This window comes from Balearica regulorum, chromosome 5 (assembly GCF_011004875.1).
Source record: "Balearica regulorum gibbericeps isolate bBalReg1 chromosome 5, bBalReg1.pri, whole genome shotgun sequence".
Classification (NCBI taxonomy): Eukaryota; Metazoa; Chordata; class Aves; order Gruiformes; family Gruidae; genus Balearica; species Balearica regulorum.
The window spans coordinates 70,724,075-70,742,793 of NC_046188.1; the positions used below are offsets into that span (position 1 = coordinate 70,724,075).

At 55.2% G+C, this 18,719-nt stretch overlaps 2 protein-coding genes across 3 annotated transcripts in view; one reads left to right on the top strand and one right to left on the bottom strand.

Moving 5' to 3' along the window:
* RMDN3 (regulator of microtubule dynamics 3) overlaps positions 1-6,603 on the bottom strand; it is a 39,515-nt gene extending 32,912 nt beyond the window's left edge. For both annotated transcript variants that reach the window (XM_075755660.1, XM_075755659.1), the window contains exons 1-3: positions 6,387-6,603; positions 4,221-4,416; positions 3,483-3,629 (exon numbers count right to left, since the gene is read on the bottom strand). In XM_075755660.1, coding sequence (XP_075611775.1) covers positions 3,483-3,629; positions 4,221-4,416; positions 6,387-6,552 — 509 coding nt within the window. In that variant the 5' untranslated portion in view covers positions 6,553-6,603. The remainder of the gene's footprint in view (positions 1-3,482; positions 3,630-4,220; positions 4,417-6,386) is intronic.
* A 4,372-nt stretch (positions 6,604-10,975) lies between these two features.
* GCHFR (GTP cyclohydrolase I feedback regulator) lies at positions 10,976-18,659 on the top strand. Its single transcript, XM_075755668.1, has 3 exons — positions 10,976-11,083; positions 13,431-13,525; positions 17,756-18,659. Exons 1-3 carry the CDS (start codon positions 11,048-11,050, stop codon positions 17,877-17,879), a joined length of 255 nt encoding a protein of 84 aa, XP_075611783.1. The 5' UTR covers positions 10,976-11,047; the 3' UTR covers positions 17,880-18,659.
* The last annotated feature ends 60 nt before the right edge of the window (positions 18,660-18,719 follow it).

Sequence of the window (18,719 nt, forward strand, 5' to 3'; positions counted from 1 at the left end):
AACTTCAATGCAGGAGAATTAAACAACAAAGAACAGAGCCAGGACAATTCAGTTAAACGCATGGATTATGAAAAAGAACGTCAACAAAAAATCTGACACGCTCACCCATGTGGAAAACATAACCTGAGGTTTTTAGCCTGTTCCAGGAAATTTCAGACACAATAGCTGTTTTGGCAATATCTAGTACCTCCATCATCCTGTCTGAGCGTGAAATGCAAAACAGCTTGTTCACAATGACAAGTGAAAAGGTGCAAAACAGTCGGAGAGTGATCAAAACTACGTCACACGAGCAAGAAGTCCAGCAAGGAGCCAGCAGATGAGGCACAAAAAGACACCACATGTACAAAAACCCAGGCCACGATTAGCTCCTAAATCAGTCAAACGAACCAGGATAAAGCTCAGATCCAAGTTTCTGAAAACAGCTAAAATTAACACACACCCCCCCATCATATACAGGCATCTAAGCTGGAAATTTAAAATAGCATTATATACGGACCGATACCATTGCAGTGGGGTGCCTACTTAAAGAGCTAATTTCTTTTTAAAGAAGACTCTCTATTTGCCCCCCTCACATTTAGCTGCAGGCTCTGAACTGAAGAATAAGCACAAGTCAGCCAGTAATTCAAGAATGTGCTCTTTTATATTTGGATTTTGATGATTTAGCTGAATAGAAAGCCCTCTTCCTGAAGCGAGCTACTTCAAATCCCATAAATGCTTAATTCTAGGGGATGTTTGTAATTGTTACCCAAGTGAATGGCGCCCAAGCCAACTTTACAAGTTCTGCTAGAATTAAGTCGTTGCAGGCCAGGGGCACAGGGTAACTACAGCCCTACTCCCTTTTCTCCCCTCCGAGGGAGGGCCTCGTGCTCTGTGTGCGAAGCTGCTTTGTCTGGAGACAAAGATACGTGAGCAAAGTCCGTATCTGAAGAAAGCAGTTACGGCACTTTGGCCACACACAGATAACAAGACACGTTTGGCTATCGAGGCTTCAACTTCCTGAGAACCATCAATTACAACCCCGCATTTCCCTCTCTGGCAGAGGGTAAACAAATGCCCTCACTCACCACGGCCTCCAACTCTCATCCGTGAGTTCAGAAACGCACCACTTTGTACTGAAACATTTTGAGACAAGCGACAGAGAGTCAGCCTTACCGCCGCAAAGCCGGGAGAGCAAGCACTACAAGACGACAAGCTGGAGATTGCGGAGGCAGCACTAAATTAACGGATAATGAAGTAGCACGGTGGTAGGTGACACTGGCACGGCTCTGTTTCAGATTAAGTTAAAAGCTTCATTTCTAGATATTTTCTTAAGATTAATGATATTACTAGTTCTCTAGACTACCTCATTTTTGGTAATTAAAACTCAAAACTCCTCAAATTCTCTTATTATTTCCCATCCTGACCCGCTGCGCAGCTGCGATACTGGCTCACTACAGCATTTTGCTGGCAGCTCCCAAGATTTCAGTACTTCAGCTGAAAAACACTTTCCACACTGAAGGCTCCTGAAACACGACACGGTCTTTAAAAGCAGGCAGCAAGGGATGACTCCTATCCACTTTTTTCCTCCACCGCAAAAATGTGTTTTCTCCAAGACAGCTCATACAAGATGCTGCCAGTTTAAAAAGACAAGCAGTATCGCATATAACTTCATAAACTCAGAGTTTTCAGAAAGATTAAGGAATTTAGATGTTATCAGCCTGTTTTCTCGAGTTTACGATGATGGAAAGTTCCTAAATGCTTTAGTATGTTGAGGCCTCTGGCTAGCACACATCCTGCAGGAAAATGAAAACATACTATCTGGAACGAAACAGCACACGGAAAGAGGAGGCGAAGAAGCCCACAAGACCAACGCAGTGCCAAGGCAATACAGAGAAATTAAGCAGCCCAAGACCCCTGGGCTCCTGAAAGCTCGTGATGATTTTTGTCAGTTGTATACGAAATCGGAGAAGATGCTTGTGTCCATGTGGTTTGCAAAATGAAGCTGAAACGTGGTTTTTCTTTCTGAATTTCATTAAAAGAATGCAATTGCTAGAAACAAATACACGGCTGAAATCTATCCATTGAGAATAGTCTCATTCTTCCTCCCAGCGGCTGCTAAAAAGATTAAATAGTCTTTTCCAAAAATTTACATTTCCTACCCTGATTTTCTACTAGGAAATGTTAGTATTTACACCTCCAAAAGTCAACATTGCATACTAAAGGCAGCTGGTCCTGAACAGACAAATATTGTACCTATTGATGTAGGACAAATACCAGAGTGAGAAACTATATACTATTGACTTTTTTTTTTTAAAATCAGATGAAAGCTGCTTACCCACTGATTCTCCACAGTGGTCATTAAGCGTAATTACAGATTTTTAAATAAAACGTGAGAACTCCCCCGACCAGCACTAGGTTCCCAATAAAGCGATGAGGCTTCGCAGTAAAATACATCCCTGCTCCACAGTTCTCTTGAGATCCCCTGAGGAGGGGGTCTTCTCTGAACCTCAGAATCGTCAGCCTCTATCGTGACTTAACATTTTCTAATGATCAGACGACACCTAGGGCTGGTACCTCCCGCCAAACACCATCCTTTTCGGCACCCTGCGCTACCAAGGGTCAGTTTGCTGCCTGGTCTTTCAGGTGCCATCAACCAGCCTGTCGTCTCCGAATTCCGCCTGCCTCGTTCTCCGTGCTATAATTAACTCCAAATCAGAGAATCATTTAGGTTGGGAAAGACCTTTAAGATCATTGAGTCCAAACCTCTCTCTTTAAATAAATTACATTTCGACTTCCCTTGGAAAACGTATACGGCCAGCGCTGCGTGTTTCAGAACACGCTTACATACCTCGAAAGCTATAGAATCTGTCCGATTAAGGCAGAGAAGTGTTTCATCAGAAAGGCGGCAGTCTCATCCACCGATGCAGCAGACCTCGCTTTCTATCTAGTACCACAATACTTGCGTCTATATTGTATTTTTTACTGTTGTTCTTAAACTACCCTGTGGTTTTCACCTGGTTTTAAGAATTCATGCAACATAAGTGATCAGTGTGACACACTGAGAAAAATCTGTAAGAAATACCCTAGCCAAAGACATGTTAGTTAACTGGAATATATTTTTAGTTTTCTCAAGTTTCCCAGACATTCCAAAATACCTTATTGTACAGAAATTTTATTTATAAACTCACTCAAGTCCCAGGCTGGACTTCCACTTCACTTCTTCCTGCAAAGTTCCCTAATCAAATCATTGCTTAAAAAAACTTCCAAAATGATTTTTTTTTTTTCTCCTTTCCCTCCTTTCTCTAAAAAGTCAGAATCATTGCACTTCTCTTGATCTGGCCCTGGCAGTAGTAGACTTACTGTAATAAAAGCAAATAAAAACAGGATGACAGACACATAGTGGGGGAAAAAACAAATCCATCCTTTATGTTACAAACTGCTCAGACGTAAGTAATTGGGCACCAACACCTGTAAAAGCCGCTTTAACCTGGTGCTCTGCTTACCCTCCTTCACTTTCTCCGTCGTCTGTATTGGCCGCTCCTGAGCTGGCTGTGAAATAAATTGAACTGGATCCCGTGGAATCGCTTCTTTCTCTAGGAAACGGGAACCGCCTCCGGCGAGTTACTTTCTGGGTTTCTTCCAGATGGGACCTTCGAGGAAGGCAAAGAGAGAAACAAATAAACATTTGATGGTGAAACATCTGCGATTCCACTTCCCTTCTCCTCTCCAGCAGATTCTATCCAGTTTGCTTTATATCCAAGGAATTCACAAGGTGACTTGCTCTTGCTTATACAAAGCTGCAATCCACGTACAAAGGGGTAATCGCGTCACACGCACTCCTCTGATTTCCTCGGTGAACAAGACAAGGGAATCTTGAAGCACCTTGCGGAATATAGGGCCTTTTATTCTTTTGTATCAAACGTTACCTAAGGTTGGCAGCAGAGAGAGAACAGCAGGAGCAAGAGACAAACATTTACACCACAAATAACCTTCCCAGTCTAGAATACGAAGCAAGTGTCACTACTTCGCACCCCATTAAAAAAACCAACCAAACCCACCCCTGGCTAAACATACAATTTTTTTTACATTAATCTCACTGGAGATCAAGACGTAATGCCAGGGGAAACGAGAGAGAGACTTTCTCCACTTTCGGATTTTAAATTTAACACACTTAATCATGGCTACGGAGTGAGTAAGTATGTGCAACAGGAGACAAAACCAGAAAGGGGAAGGGTCGATACCTGACTTCGCCAACGATTTCTGCAGCCAAATGCTGCAGGCTGTTTCGCAGCTCCTCCACTTCCTTTCTTAGCTCCGAAATGTTTCTCAAGACGAAGTCAAGGCGCTCCAGCACATCCACCTGCTCGTCCTGCGTGAGGAGAGGCGTGCACATAGCACCATCTCCCGCCTCTACAGGGACCGGCACTCCGGGCACCACTTAAAGAAAACAGGAGGAGCAAAAGTTGATGAGATGCAAATGGGAAAGGATTTCACATGGGAAATCTTAGTACAACGTTGTTTTCGGAAGATGAGGCTCGGTCTCGAGTATTGCTGCCGATCTGGCCCGAGGTTTGGGGTTCTTCAACTGGTTTACCGCTCCCTTCCCTGACACCAGCACATAGCCACAATTAACCATTTTGCAATGGCAGCTGGGGGTAAATAAAGCTCTTTTAACCACACCTCTGTACAAATCCCCTTGTAAGTTTTCTTTTAAAAGAGCAAAATCTGTACTGAGTCTTACAAAGACCACTGTAGATGAGGAAACTGCTGCTGTTTGGTTTTGGTAGTTTGTTGGGGTTTTTTTAAATCCTTACTTCAAATTAATTTAATTCTTATTCTATTAAGATCACACTGAAGATCTACGCTCTGCTCTTCTCCTGAACTGTGATCAACCCTGGAGACCATCGGCCAGGAAAGCAACCAGCTTACAAGATAACATGCGACAATGAAAGCAAATTTGGGGTAAAAGAGACCTATTCTTTCAACTAAACCAAAACCCAACCTCTATACATATTCAAGGAAAAAAGCCCCACAGAAACCCAAAGCTTTCAGACTTTAAGTAGCAGCTTAGCCATTAAAATGCGTCATTGCCTTCTACTGAGTATCCAGAACCTTCACCTGTCTGTCCAACCCTTAGATCTCCTTGCCGATACCGCCTGATCAAACAGCACGTAAGAACAGATTTACATCTGTGGAGTTTAAATGTTTTCTGGAAAGCTCATAAATATTACATATAAATATACTACCAGTTAAGTCAATTATTTAAGAAAGAACACTCTTTTTATATTAACAACAACAAAGAGAATCACTCTCCAAAAATCAGACTTGCAGAAACGAAGGGCTTATCTTCCAGGGTACCCTGCGTCAACACACCTAAACTCAGAGATAATAATCTACATTCTCTTAAACAAAGCAGCACTGCGATCTTCTCCCCACTCTCCTTTTGCTTCTCAGGAACGACGCTGCTTGCTGTGCTGCTTTCTCAAGGAGGGGCTGTACAGAACCTGTCTTGTTTTCAAGCGCCTGCCCTCCTCCAGCGGCATTTCTCGCTGCTCCCATTATCCCATCAGCAGAGGCCGGTACTTCCAGGCTCCCCAGTTCTGCTGTTTCAGGGCAAAGTCCCGTGAAACTGGATGAACCGATTCCTTCTAAGGGACAGGGTCGGCAACCTTTACCGCACCAACGGTTACCAGCCTATCGTACAGGCGTATTTGCTCTCCCGTTACTGCGTAGCACTCGTACAGTATATGCACACGCAGGAAAATCTTACGGTACGAGGGTCTGCAGCCTGGTTCTGCAACGTCACAGATTAACAGACTGTTCCCAAGCTACCCCCGCCCCGGCACAGTACCAACGACAGCCCCCCGTGAAGACATCCAAGTTAAAGTTTCCTCCTGTAAGTAGGTTTATTTCTACGTCCAGTCTGCTGAGCCACACGCATCACTGCGGGGAAACAGCCGGCACCGCGCTGCCGGCTTCGCTTCAAAACCTCAGCGACCGCTACCAAGAGGCGCGGTTCGGCCTTCTGCTCCCGCAGCTCTCCGCAGGCGCGGACGGACAAAAGCAAGCTCAGGTTCCTCAAGCTGCCTTTTTAAAAGGCAAAAACATCAACCCCCAGCGGCGCTCGGGGTTTACCAGAGCTCTTAAAAACACACCCCGACGGCGAGGCCGGAACAGGGCCTGCCAGCCGAGGCGGCCTTTCCACCGGCACTGCCCGGAGCAGCGCCCAGGGAGGCGGGCAGAGCCTGACGGCCCGGCCCGGCCCCGCAGGACGCGCTCACGGCCCTGGGTGCTCCCGCCTGGGGCTGAGCGGGGACCGACCGGCTGGCACCGGGGGGAGGGAGGGGGAAGGGAAGGGGAAGGAAGGGCGCAGCGCCCACCGCCCCGGCCCCGCGGTGCTCTCCTACCCCGGCTCCGGCGCCCCGCGGCCTCCGCCTCCCGGCCGCCGCCCCGCCGCCAGGGCCGCCCGCCGCGCCGCCGCAGCGCCCAGAGCAGGCCCAGGCCGGCGCCCGCCGCGGCGCCCAGCGCCAGCGCCAGCCCCAGCCCCAGCCGGCCGGGCCCGGGCCGCGCCATCACCGCCCCGAGCGGGGCCCCGCGCCGCCTCCGTCCTGCGCGGCGCACGGCAGTGACGCAAGCGGAGACGCGCCCTATGGCGGCGAGGGGCGTCATCACCGCGCGGCGGAGGGGGTGGGCGCGCCCCGTGTGACGTCAGGAGGACGCCAACGCGACGCCCGCAGGGCGCTTACACCTCATGGTCCCTACGGCTGCCCCCGCGCCGCCCCTCGCACCCAGCCCGGTCCCTACAGCTCCGCCCCAGCACCTCACACACCGCCCCACGTCACCCCCGCCCCACGTCACCCCTGCCCCACGTCACCCCCGGTACGGCTGCCGTGCCCGGTGCGGGAGCTGCGGGGTGTGGGACGGCCCCCCCCGGCGGGCCCTGTGCCTGCGGTGTTGGGCTCGATTCGGGCAGTGGGAGCCGTTGCTCCACAGATGGACCCGAACGGGGGGAATCCGTGACAGATATGGCCGTTAGGTCAGCAGCTCTGGAACGACCTCACGTGAAACAGCTCGGCCGGGGAGGAACAGGTGCGCAACGATGAGAAAGCTACGAGGCGATGCCAAGAGCAGCCTGGAGGGATGAGGCGTACGTGATGTCAGGGCTGAGCGTGAAGACCCCGCCGACCGCCCGGAGGTGCCAACAAACACGCGAAGGACGTTAGCGTGTGCTGATGAGTCCCCGGGAGATCCACGCCTGTGATAAGCACTACTCGGGAATGCAACGAACATGGCTGTTAACGTAGGAGAAACACTCGCTGGTTTTGTCTCTTGGGCGCGCACGTCCGGTGGGGTCATCCCCCGCACCCAGCGGGGCAGTCAGGAATGCTGCTTTCGAAAACTCCAAAATGAGCCTCGGAGAGTGAATTGTTTTGCCGCTTTCCGGTAGCATCCCCGTCCCGCCGAGCAGCAGGCATGGCGACACGGCTGCGGTGCCGAGCCCCGGGCGGGATGGCGCCCGGCAGCGCCAAGGCCTGCTGCGCCGATGTCAACGCTGGTATCGGAGCGACCCCGCGGCCCAGCCTGGCGGCTCTTCCCTGCCGCGCTTGGGCGAACGTCGTAACCCGGGGCGCGAAGGAAGTCACGGCCGCAGGGAGCAGGCGCTTGGCTCCTTCCCCCCGAGCCCTGCCCCACGCTGGGGCTGGTGGGGCTGAACCCCCGCCGGGGGTAAGGGAAACGGGCCCGGGCCGGTTCGACAGCTTCTCTGCTCTCTAACCGCTCGGCTTTTCCTACAGCGACCTTGTGGTTCGGTTTTACAGGGACACGCCGGGCCCGCTCGCCGCTGCAGGACTCCAGCGGACAGTGAGACGCTGGGAGCAGCGACGCGGGGGCTCGCACGATGCACGACGACGCAAGGAGCGAAAGGGGGTTGTGGAGTTGTTTTATCCTCAGCTCTCTGGGGGAAAGTCTTTATTTCCCCCCGTGCGGCAGCAAAGCGTGGCATGGAAACCACCGCTCCCTCATACAAACAAGCCCACGACCTCATCCCCCAAGGCAGGGGATGGAAAGAACGGCCGGTTCTTGGGTCGAGATCGCAGTATTTTAGGTGGAAATAGACTCTGTGTAAGGCGAAGAAGATGGGAATGGCCAAAGAACCAGCCCGAGCCTTTTGGGTCTGAATTTCTCCGTTGTACAGTAAGTGCAGTGAGCGGGGGGGGCAGTTACATCTCTGGTGCGATCCCCCAGACCCCCGGGCCGTGAGAACTTCCTTACACCGGGATTAGTGGAACTAGAAATGGCTTTTTCTGGAGCAGCCGACGGAAAACTCGCGATTCCTTTAACACCTTGCACAGCGTATTCATTACGAGCTAAAAAGATGGATTAAAGATACTCCGTTATTGCTGTGTCCCAAGCACAGCGCTGCTCAGCAGCAGCCTGCGATAACGAACACAACCATTTAATCAGCTTTATAACGCAGCCTCTTGGGGCTTTGTCCTCGCAACCAGACAGCGATCAGCAGTTTGCTCGTCTTCCACGGTGCCGTTCGCCTTCAAGAAGCAAACCCGCACCTCGGGGTCAGGGGGTGCTTGTCCCAAGGTGCTGCCCGCTGCCCAATTAGTAATATTCTGGGCAGGAAATTTAATTGGGTGCTGCAGAAGCAAGAGGGTGTTAATTAGAAAAAGTCGCTGCTGGCAGAAGAGGGAAAATAATAAAGCTCTTCATACGCCCCTTGCCTCTCGTAAGCGTGGGTAACGGGGCGATGATTTCTGGCAGAGCCAAATAACCTTTTGCTTTTCTTTTATCTGAATTATTGGGAGAGATCCAAGGCCGGCAGCTCCCTCTGGCCCCTGCTTCTCTCCACGTCCGACGAGGGCTGCGAGCAGACGGGTCGGAGCCAGCGCCAAAGGGTAATAAGTTGCTTTTGGATGATGAATGGTACCGCAGAGATACATCGCACCGTATTTTATAGCCGGTTCTCACGCCACCACAGGGCTGAGCGCTCGGGCTGTCTCTCAGATTTCGGTATCTCATCAGGAAATTCAATACTGAAATACTGTGTGCAGGCTCTGTTTTCATTTCCCTCTCTTATTCCCCCCGCCAAGGAGGAGCGGGGTACGAGCCAGACGGACCAGCGAGAGCGAGAGCTGGGCAGGCTGCCATGCGGTGACAACCCTGGCTATTTTCTTCCTTCATATTGGATAGACCGAAGGGTCTGGATTTCATATCTGTATTATTTTCTGCGGCCGGCGGGACGGCAACCGTGGGACCCCGCTCGCAGTGAGACCGCCCGGTTGAGGTCCGAAGGGGTGATGGGTTTGGGGACGCCTGACGGCATCAAACACAGCCCCGGTGAAACGGGCAGGAGGCAGCGTTTCCTTGTCGTTAATTGGGCAACAGAGGCGATAACGTGCTCGTTGGTCGCACTAGAAGCCGAGCGCAGGTTTACACTGGAAAATAGGAGTAAACATTCGGACTGTTCTGGCAGCGGGGATTCGGGGAAGACTCTCCTTAGGATGGAAATGATCTAAATGAGCTGATGTTTAACCCATGGAGCGAGGTATCCCACGTACAGCTCAAACTGAATACATTGGGATATCTGGGGCACATTTTGGGAAGACGATACCATCAACCTCCGTCGGTTATTTCCTTGTATCATGCTGATCCCAACAGACACATTAATAATAATGTTAACAGTAGCGGTTAGCAAGGGTTTGGCTTTGTCGGAGCGTTTCCCTTAGCCTGGCAAGCAGAAATGTTAATTTTCTCCCTGGCTCCCTGTTGGAGTTAATCACTAACCTGGGGCAGCGCAGAGAAACCATCCCCAGGTCACGCAGGAAGGACGCGGCGTAGCGCAGCCCAGGCTCTTTGGCACGGGGACATCCTCCTGCTTTCTTCTGCCGTCGTTTATTTCTGAAGATTATTAGGAAAATTAGGTATTGATTACAGCTTGTTAATGGTTTCTGGCGAGCTGCATGGAGAGGTTTCTGTTCAAGTTTTGAGGGTAGGGAACTATCATTTGCTATTTATGGAAATATTATTTACTTTAAATGCAGTTTTCAAACCGCTGGGGTGGGTGTTGAGGGGGGAATTACTCCACCAGCACCTACAGAGGAAGCACCTCTGTCCGTCCCGGTCTCAGGAAATGAGCTTCTCCTCAAATTTTGAAGGGATTTAAACCCCCGTGTTTCCAGGTGAAAGCTGAACAGCCCATAGGAAAAAGGACCTTTTTCCCAGCAGGCTGGTTATGCCAACCCCCCTGCTGCAGGGGAAGGTTTGGGAAGGGCCCCAGCCTGGTGCCTGGGATGCTCTGCGGGGCTCAGGGCTCCCCACCTGCCTGGCTCCTGCTCCATCACCTCCCAGTCCTCATTTCCCCGTCCATCAGTTCCCAGCCCTTTATTTCCCTGTTGTTCATTGCCCAGTCCTTCGTCTCCCTGTCCATCACCCCCTTCTCCATCACCCCCTTCTCCCTCACCCCCTTCTCCCTCACCCCCTTCTCCCTCACCCCCTTCTCCCTCACCTCCCTCTCCATCACCCCCTTCTCCCTCACCCCCTTCTCCCTCACCCCCTTCTCCATCACCCCCTTCTCCCTCACCTCCCTCTCCATCACCCCCTTCTCCCTCACCCCCCTGTCCATCACCCCCCTGTCCATCACCCCCCTCTCCATCACCCCCTTCTCCCTCACCCCCTTCTCCCTCACCCCCTTCTCCCTCACCTCCCCGCCCATCGCCTCCTGCCCACCGCCGCCTCCCGCCCGCTCTCCCTTGCCGGGGGGCCGAGCCCAGATCCCCGCGGCAGCTCCGCGGCCGGGGGTGCCTGACGGGGCCGCCCCCCACCCGCCCGGTCCCCGGCGCTGCGTTACCCCGCGCCGCACGGGGGGGTTAAACCCCCACCCACCCGCCAGGTCCCCGGGACCCTCCGGGGGTTCGCTCAGCCCCGGACCCCCCCGCGGACGGGGCGGGCGGGACCCGGGGGCGCGGCGGGGCGGGACGGAGCGGGACACTCGGGGCCGCCCCCGGGCACGGCCCCCCGCAGCGGCGGCGGCAGCGGCAGCGGGAGCGGGACCGGGACCATGCCGTACCTCCTCATCAGCACGCAGATCCGCATGGTGAGGCCCGGGGGGGACGGGCAGGGAGCAGCGGGACCCGTTCGGCCCCCGGGAGCAACGGGCGCGGGGGGGCTGCCGGGGGGTGCGGGGGTGCCCCGCAGATCTGGGGGACCCCCGGGCACGGCCACGCCGTTCCCCAAGCTGCGGGCGCCCGGTGCGACGTGTCCGGCGTGGGCTCGCTGCGCACCGCCGCCCCGCCCGGTCCTGCCCGGTCCCTGTTCGGTCCCTGCCCCGTCCTTGTCCCGGTCCTGCCCGGTGCCTGCCCGGTCCCTGCCCCGGTCCTGTCCGGTCCCTGCCCCGTCCTTGTCCTGCTCCTGCCCGGTCCTTGTCCCGGTCCTGTCCCATCCCTGCCCGGTCTCTACCCGGTCCCCGCACCGTCCCTTGTCCCGGTCCTGCCCGTCCCTGTCCCGTCCCTTGTCCCGATCCCTGCCCGTCCCCGCCCGGGGCAGCGGGGGGTCAGGCAGGAGCAGGGTACCGGGGTGCCGTACCCCCGCTCCTCTCCCCCGGAGAGGAGCTGTTCCTCCCCTCCGGAACAGCAAGGAACGTCACTCGGGACCCTCGTGGTAGGACCCCACGAACGTCAAAGAAACCAATGTCTGGCCGCCTGTCCTCGCTGTAGGTTTTCCCTCGTCCCCGAGCAGCCGTTTCAGGGTGGAAAACGCAGCCGCAGCCCAAGGGAAGGGCACGGCTGGCAGCGGCCCGAGCGGCGGCAGGGACGTCTGGCCGAGACCCGGGCTGAGCGCGCAGCCCGTTATTCCCACATAAAGACGTAAAGGAAACGTTATTTCCTAATGATTGCAGCATCTGCAGCCCAGAGCAGTTGCCGCGGGTGGGACTGCAGGAGCAGATAGACTTGTACGTGTCTGGGCTCGGTTTCTTTTCCCAACACAAAGGGGAACGATACCTCTGGAAGCCCAAATAGGACGGTGTGGTTTTGCAGGGGGAAGGGGGTGATGGTGAAAAAGGCCAGGAGCCTGGGGAAGACGCTGCTGCTGCCGTTGAAGATGTCCCGTTACGCAGGCATCTCAAACCAAGGGAGCGGTGAACCGAGGGTGAGGACGTGGGGATGCCGCGGCACCGAAGCATCTGTTGGCAGCGGTACTCGGCATCGTACGAGTTGATTAAGTGATTGTGGCCCGAGACACAGAAAGCGCCACACGGTTGGGGTTTATCACCCTTAGGGAAAGGCACGCAACAGCACGGACTGGATTATCAGAGCTTAGCCCGTTTCCCCGCCGGAGACTTTGGAATCGCTGCTCTTTAGCGGGACAAGGCAAACATTTCCAACCTGAAACTTGGCGTTGAGCCACGGCTGGAACCAGCCCGGCCTGGCCTGGCAGGGGCTCACCCACTTTCCTGCTTTTTCCCGGCAGCGGCCGGGGCAGGGACGAGTCGCTCCCTCCCGTGGCACGGTCCCCCCGGGCGGCGGCGAGCAGAGGGGGCTCTTGCTCTGCTTCGGTTTCTGTCTTCCGGCACTCCAGGCAGCGCAGCGTGCCGCACGTTTGCACAGCTCGCCGCTCAAATATTTAATTAGTGGCGCTGTGTAAGCGCTTCTGGTTGGGGTCCGATCGAGGCTTGTGATTTACACACAATTTGCCGGTGCCGTTTGTAGACGGATGCTGTCAGGGAGGGATTTCACCCCCCGCTGCATTCAGTCCTCCTCCAGCCCCTCTCCCCAAACCGGCTCATTGGTGCTGTCGTTATCTGCTGTGCCCTGAGACTTAGTTCCAGAAAACCTCCAGCCCAGGACTGCCTCCTAAAAGGACACTTTTGGAACGCCGTACAGGACTGTGCCCCCGTATGATGTGTGAGAAGCCCACCACGCTGGTGGTGGGACGGCTCGTGCCTCCTCCCCGCTCCTCCGCTCTCCTGTCGCTTCCAAGGGAGCGTGACTGGCCCTCGCCGTCCCGCGGGTGATCGTCTGCCCCGTCACCCTGCGGCGCCTCCTCACCCCGCTCCTCTCGCCCTTCCCAGTTAGCGGAGCCATGCCCAGAGCTGCCTCCCACCCACCAGCACAGCCAAACGGTCCCTCGCTGGCCTGGGGATGCTCGTGCCAGGGGAAAACGCAGCGATGTGCTGGTTTTGCACGACGAGGCCGTGCGTAGCACCTCGTTGCTGTCCTGCAGGCTTCCCGTGGTGGATCCCAGAGGATCAGAGAGCCACCGTGAGCTCTGCCAGCAGGTGGCCCTCCAGGAGCAAAGCCACCGAGGTCCTCTCCTGGGCCGGGCAGGTGGCTCTCGCTCGTTCCCTTCCCAGGAGAGCTCTTACTGGAGCTGTGCTGGGGAGCGGGGAGGGGGTGTCCACGCCGCCGCACGTCACTCACCCGCTCTGCTGCCTTTCCCTGCAGGAGGTTGGCCCCACCATGGTGGGAGATGAGCATTCGGATCCCAGCCTGATGAGCTTCCTGGGGGCCACGAAGAGGAACATGCTGGGGAACCACTTGTAAGTGCTCTTCTGCGACGTTTCAGGCTCTCCCCTCTCCTTGTTTTCCCAAGAAAATTTAGAGCATTTTCACTCCTCGCATTCACCATGGCACCTTCCAGCTGCACATTTAATCCCAGGACTAGTTTGATGCTGAAAGGGCAGGCACGTGTCCTTGTCCCTGCCTGTTAACGCTTTCCCAAGGAAATGCTGCCGATAGTTTTAGTTCATTCTTTTTCCTTGCTCTGACCCCGTTTCAGCACCCAGCCCACCTCCCCCCGCTCCATACCCCTTACAACCTGGGGATGCGCCTGGCCGTGACCCGACCCGCGCCCTGGCTGAAATAGAACCGGCCCAGGGAGCATTTGAGTCTGCCTGCATCGCTTTATTTGCCTTCACCCCACCCTTAATCCTGCAAGACGGACCTCCTCTGCCTTACTGCCCTTCCCAGCGCTGAGATGCTCAGAAGCAACCGGTGCCCGTCCCAGCCTTGCTCTGCTGTGGCCGTTTGGGTGCCGAGCCACCCCACGCGCTCATCTGCAGTCCGTCCCGTCCCGCTCTCTAGTGCGGCTTGGGGTTCCTCCCCGTTACCGAGCCTCCAAGCCGGCCCCTCTCGACGGCTCCCAAAGCTTTTCCTCAGAGTGCCGGGGCTGCTCCCCAGCGCCTGCCCCCACTCCAGCCCATTAGCTGCACGTTCCCAAGCCGTACGTCTCTGACGCTGCTCCACGTCCCTGCCCACGCCGAGCTCGACACCAGCCTTCATCAAAGCGTAATTTGGAGATGTTACCAGCACGTCCTCTACATCTTGGCCCGCTTTTTTTGTCCTTTTTCCCCACTTGATAGCTCACTACTTGTTTTTCTCGGGGGAGGGGGTAAAAACCCCACAAAACAAAACAAAACCCCAAATGCAGATTAAAAGAAGGGAGAGGAGCGGTTAGATTTCTGCTCAAGCTTGCCCACTCACGCCACGGCGCAGAGGAGGAGTGGGAGGAGAACCGGGTGTTAAACAGACGGGGCCTCCCGGTCCCCGTATGTTCCCAAACTTCCATCGGCGGAGCTGGGAAAACCCACCTACACGGTGCCAGCCTGGCAAACACCGAGGTCCGGGTCCTCAACTCCTGCAGCGTTAAAAACCTGAATGGGGTGGGAGAACGTAAAGAAAGAGGAGATAAACCCCCAAGTGCCGAAGGCCCTGTTACAAAGAAGCCCTTCCAAACACAAGCTCAGGTCAGGAGGGCCGACGGCCGACCCCTGCTCTCGCTCGTCTCCCTGCCGCGCAGCCCTGGCCGTGCCGAGCCGTCTCCACGCCGCTCTCGCCAAGGCTGTGGGTGGCCCGGAGATCGGCGGCAGTGCCAGCTCCGCGCGGCTGCCTGCCCTGCCCTAGGCAGGGAGTTCGGCAGCGGCAGAAGGGAGACCCGAGAGCCTCCGAAAAAGAAATAGGTGCTGCTGGCTCCTGAGATGGGGCAAGGATCCCTAGGATTGGGGTGGAAAAGACAGAGAAAGATAAAATGTCTCCGTGGCGTCTGCCCCAGACGTTACACGTTTTGCTTGTTCAGGAGAAGGGATCGGAGCTGTCTGGGGGATCTCCCTGCTGGACTCACCATCCTCCTTCCCTCCTTTGAGCTCCCTCTCACCCCACCTGCTTCTTGGTACGGCTGGTGTTATACCCAGGGTAACTCCGCTGCCTCCCTGCGGCACGTCTTCCCCGTTTGCGCTTGAGCAACACGGGGCGGAGAAAATAACCTGGCTGGAACGCGGCTGCCGACAGCCCGAGGGGCTCGGCGGGGTGCCAGCGGGGTCACCCCAGCCGCCTCTGCCAAAAACCCCAACGAGGGACGAGAGCTCCTGTGTTTGCGGCACAGCAGGACCCACCCAACGACCGCGAGGCTTCGCTAGCAGCAAGCCCAGCTCCAGGGAGCTGCAGAGCTTACCCTTCCCCCGGCTCCGTGAGCCCCAAAACCTTAAACGTGACCTTGGAGGGAGCCCGATAGAAAAGGTCTAAGCAGCACGGACCTGCTGGGGCACTGGAATGTGCAGATGAATGTACAGCTGAAGTGCTTAATTGCCTCTAATAAGGGGGAGCACTGGCCCTGTTAGGCAGCTCTGCACTACCTCCTGCACACGGCCCCTCATTAAGATCAATCTCGCTCCTATCTGATGTGCGGGGGCAGAACCCCGGCGCATCTGGGCTTTAGCAAGGGGGGAGCCGGGCTCTGCCCCAGCCTGCGCGGGGCCGACGATCGACAGCCTGAGCCTGCTGCAGAAAGGGCATCCTCCTGGGGCCGCCCAGGTGGCCGTGCGCGCGTGGGGGACTGCTGGGCACCGTCCCCTGCATCTCCTGTAATGACAAAGGCTATCAGCAGTTTGCTCTTAAATGAAAACCAATGCGCCCCTGCTAGATTTTGGGAGCTGAGGTCGGAGGCGCCAGCTAATACCTTCGTTTAGCTGCTCCCCAGGGCAGAGCCAAGCCCTGGAGGAAGCCGAGAGGACAGCGGGGCAGGTGGCACTAGGAGCTCCTCTGCTCCATCACTAAAGCTAGCTGCGTGGGGAAGACGCTCCTGCCCCAGCTCGGTCCCATCCCAGCCGGGCTCTCTGGTTCTGGCAGGTCGGGGAGGGTGGGCGCCTGGGCTCACGTACCTAACGACGCGCAAGCGCGGAACTCCGCTCTGGGGTGGCTTTTCTGTTCCTGCTGGCCTTTCCCCGCAGGAAAGGCTTTGCAAACGTTCCCAGCCGCTCCGTCCTGATTCAGACCCGCGGCCTGCGGAGGTGGCGGTGTAGCTGATACGCACCGCGTGCGGTCTTTCATTTCACTCGGTACGGAGTTGTGTTTGGAGCCCTGGGCAACCCAGCTTTCCTTCTGCTTTTAGCTCAGCTGCTCAGTTTTTTAGGTTCCTACAAACAACAAACAATCCCTGCCTCAGCTCCTTCCTCTGCATAATGGGAATAATATTTACCTACTCCAACATGTGAATCTGAAGGGTATGTGGCAAGCCTCTTAGAGAAAGCAGCAAGTTCAAAGGCACTTATAATAATACATATTATCTTTACACCACATCTATAATTACAGCAAAGTATAGTTTGTCTTGAGAAACTGGAAAAAAAAAAAAAAGCTTTCACATCTTGGTGTTATTTCACACTTTAAAAGCACTCACCACTCCATTAATGTTTTGCAATCTTAGCAAGAGCAACTTTGGAAATGCTTTTGGGTCTTTTTTTACAGTTATTAGTATGAAGATCAGGAGAGTCTTTGTTAAGGTGCCCAAACAAGATCACCAACGATCCTGTAGCCCATCATTATCAGCTTATCTGGCACAGTGAGTCACCCAGGAGCTAAACGACTATGAAGCTCTTCCCATCTGCTTGAATAAACGCTGCATCCCAGAGCAGCATGCGAAAGGACCAGGAAAGCTGCCAAACCCAGCACTGGAGGTTACCACTTGCCATTTCAGCTCTGCTCCTTGCCCACCTAGTTCAGCCCCGTTTGTCTGTACGGCGCTACTCTTCCACTCCGCAAGTGCCAGCTGTTTCCTTTGCGGCGGGAGCAGTCTCACAGCCCTCGAGTCTTGTGCGGAGACGCAGGCTGGGGGGCCGGGCAGAGGGAAGGAGAGCTTCTGCCTCAACCACAGAGCCAGCAGAACCTGGAGAGGGACGACGGGTGGACCCTGGACCCAGGGGTCAGTTCCCAGACAGCCACAGCACGCAGCTGCCCTGAGTTGCCGGGGCAGAGAGGAGCCCGTGTTCCACCTTACCTGGCAGCTCCGCCGAGGACTGACGGCTTCTGGTTTTCTCAAAGCCTTAGTACTTGGCTGAAGGCAGCAGCATCTTCCAATCCCCAAGTTTCAAGCGCAGGCTCCAAAAACCACCCAACTTACAGACATGCTCTGACATGGGCAAAACATTAGGTTTTCATTCCTTAGAAATGCCTGACTCATTCTTCCCTGCTTTGCAGGGATTACCCTCTTTTTCCATGAACTCCAGCAGGGACCCTCCCTGCAGTTTCAGCCCAGTTGACGGAGCAGCACGTGGCTTTGGAACCACACGTCCATTCAACATGACCCCTCTGTTTCGGCCAGGCTTCCTCCTTGGTTTGGTGGCTGCGGGTTTTGGCCTTCCCCATCTGGTTAACCAAGACATTGCGCCACGCAGACAGTGTGCCAGGTGCCTCACTGCAGCATCTTACATTGGTTTAGGGAATTCTTGTTGCTTCTTTCTCCACCTCATTTTATTTCTTCTCCTCTCTCCTGCTTGCAGCTGGGAGTACTACGTGAACGACGCGCCGCGGGTAGTCTTGAACAAGCTGGAGAGCTGCGGTTACCGGGTGGTGAGCATGACGGGCGTGGGCCAGACGCTGGTCTGGTGCCTCCACAAGGAATAGCGAGGAAGACTTCTGCGTTCCTCCCGGACACGGCCCTGCCGGGGACCATCTCACACAGGGCTGACAGCAAACGTTTCCCCTCAGATCCTTTCTGTCCCAGGCTCCAGGCGCTCGGGCACAGGGGGAGGAGTGGTGTGGAAGCAAAACTCGACCCAATGGAAACTTGCCCTCCCTGCCCATTCACGAGCCCGGCGGTGAGGAAGGTATGCCCTGTCCAGGAGAAATCACGCACGGAGAACAGATGGCTCTGCCTCTGCCTTCCTCCGAGGCAGCCTGGCAAATACCATCTTTTTACATTTTAATCATCTCCTATTTAGCATGCGTTGGGGAAGCTCGAATTACAGACTGGTCTGCCCGTTCCTCAGAGCTGCCCCGAGCGGGACGTGGAGCTGTGAGCCCAGGGCATACCTTTTTCCAGGCCATGGGGGTGGGAGGGGATGCCAAGCATGGCTGGCCTGCTGCCTCATCCCCGAAACACAAGCGGGAACTGCTAAACCTGCACGGTGCTCTTTGAGAATCTCTTCACTCGGCCGTGAGGCTGGTTTCTCTCCCACCTGGGACTGTGGCTGGCAGCAGCACCCGCCTTTCAGCCCCAAGAGCACCCTTCAAGCCTAACACATCGTTCCCGAAACAGCCTTAGAGCGGCACAGAAAGGTCCTGTGAACAGTTAAGGTGTGGGCTCTGTAATCTTAGCAGCAGCAGCTGCAATGCTGGATTGTTTGGGGCTGTGTATCAATCCTGCTGTAGGGGTAACGCCAATAAAACACGTCTCTAAAGAGACCAATAGTCTTCCCGTTGGTTCTTTTAAAGCTTTCTGTATCTACAGCTCCTGAACAAGCT

Bases quoted from the DNA above. Each gene is read 5' to 3' on its own strand.
- GCHFR (XM_075755668.1), top strand. From the start codon at position 11,048: ATGCCGTACCTCCTCATCAGCACGCAGATCCGCATG. The intron at 11,084-13,430 runs GTGAGGCCCGGG...CTTTCCCTGCAG, and splicing joins TCAGCACGCAGATCCGCATG to GAGGTTGGCCCCACCATGGT. The intron at 13,526-17,755 runs GTAAGTGCTCTT...TCCTGCTTGCAG, and splicing joins AACATGCTGGGGAACCACTT to CTGGGAGTACTACGTGAACG.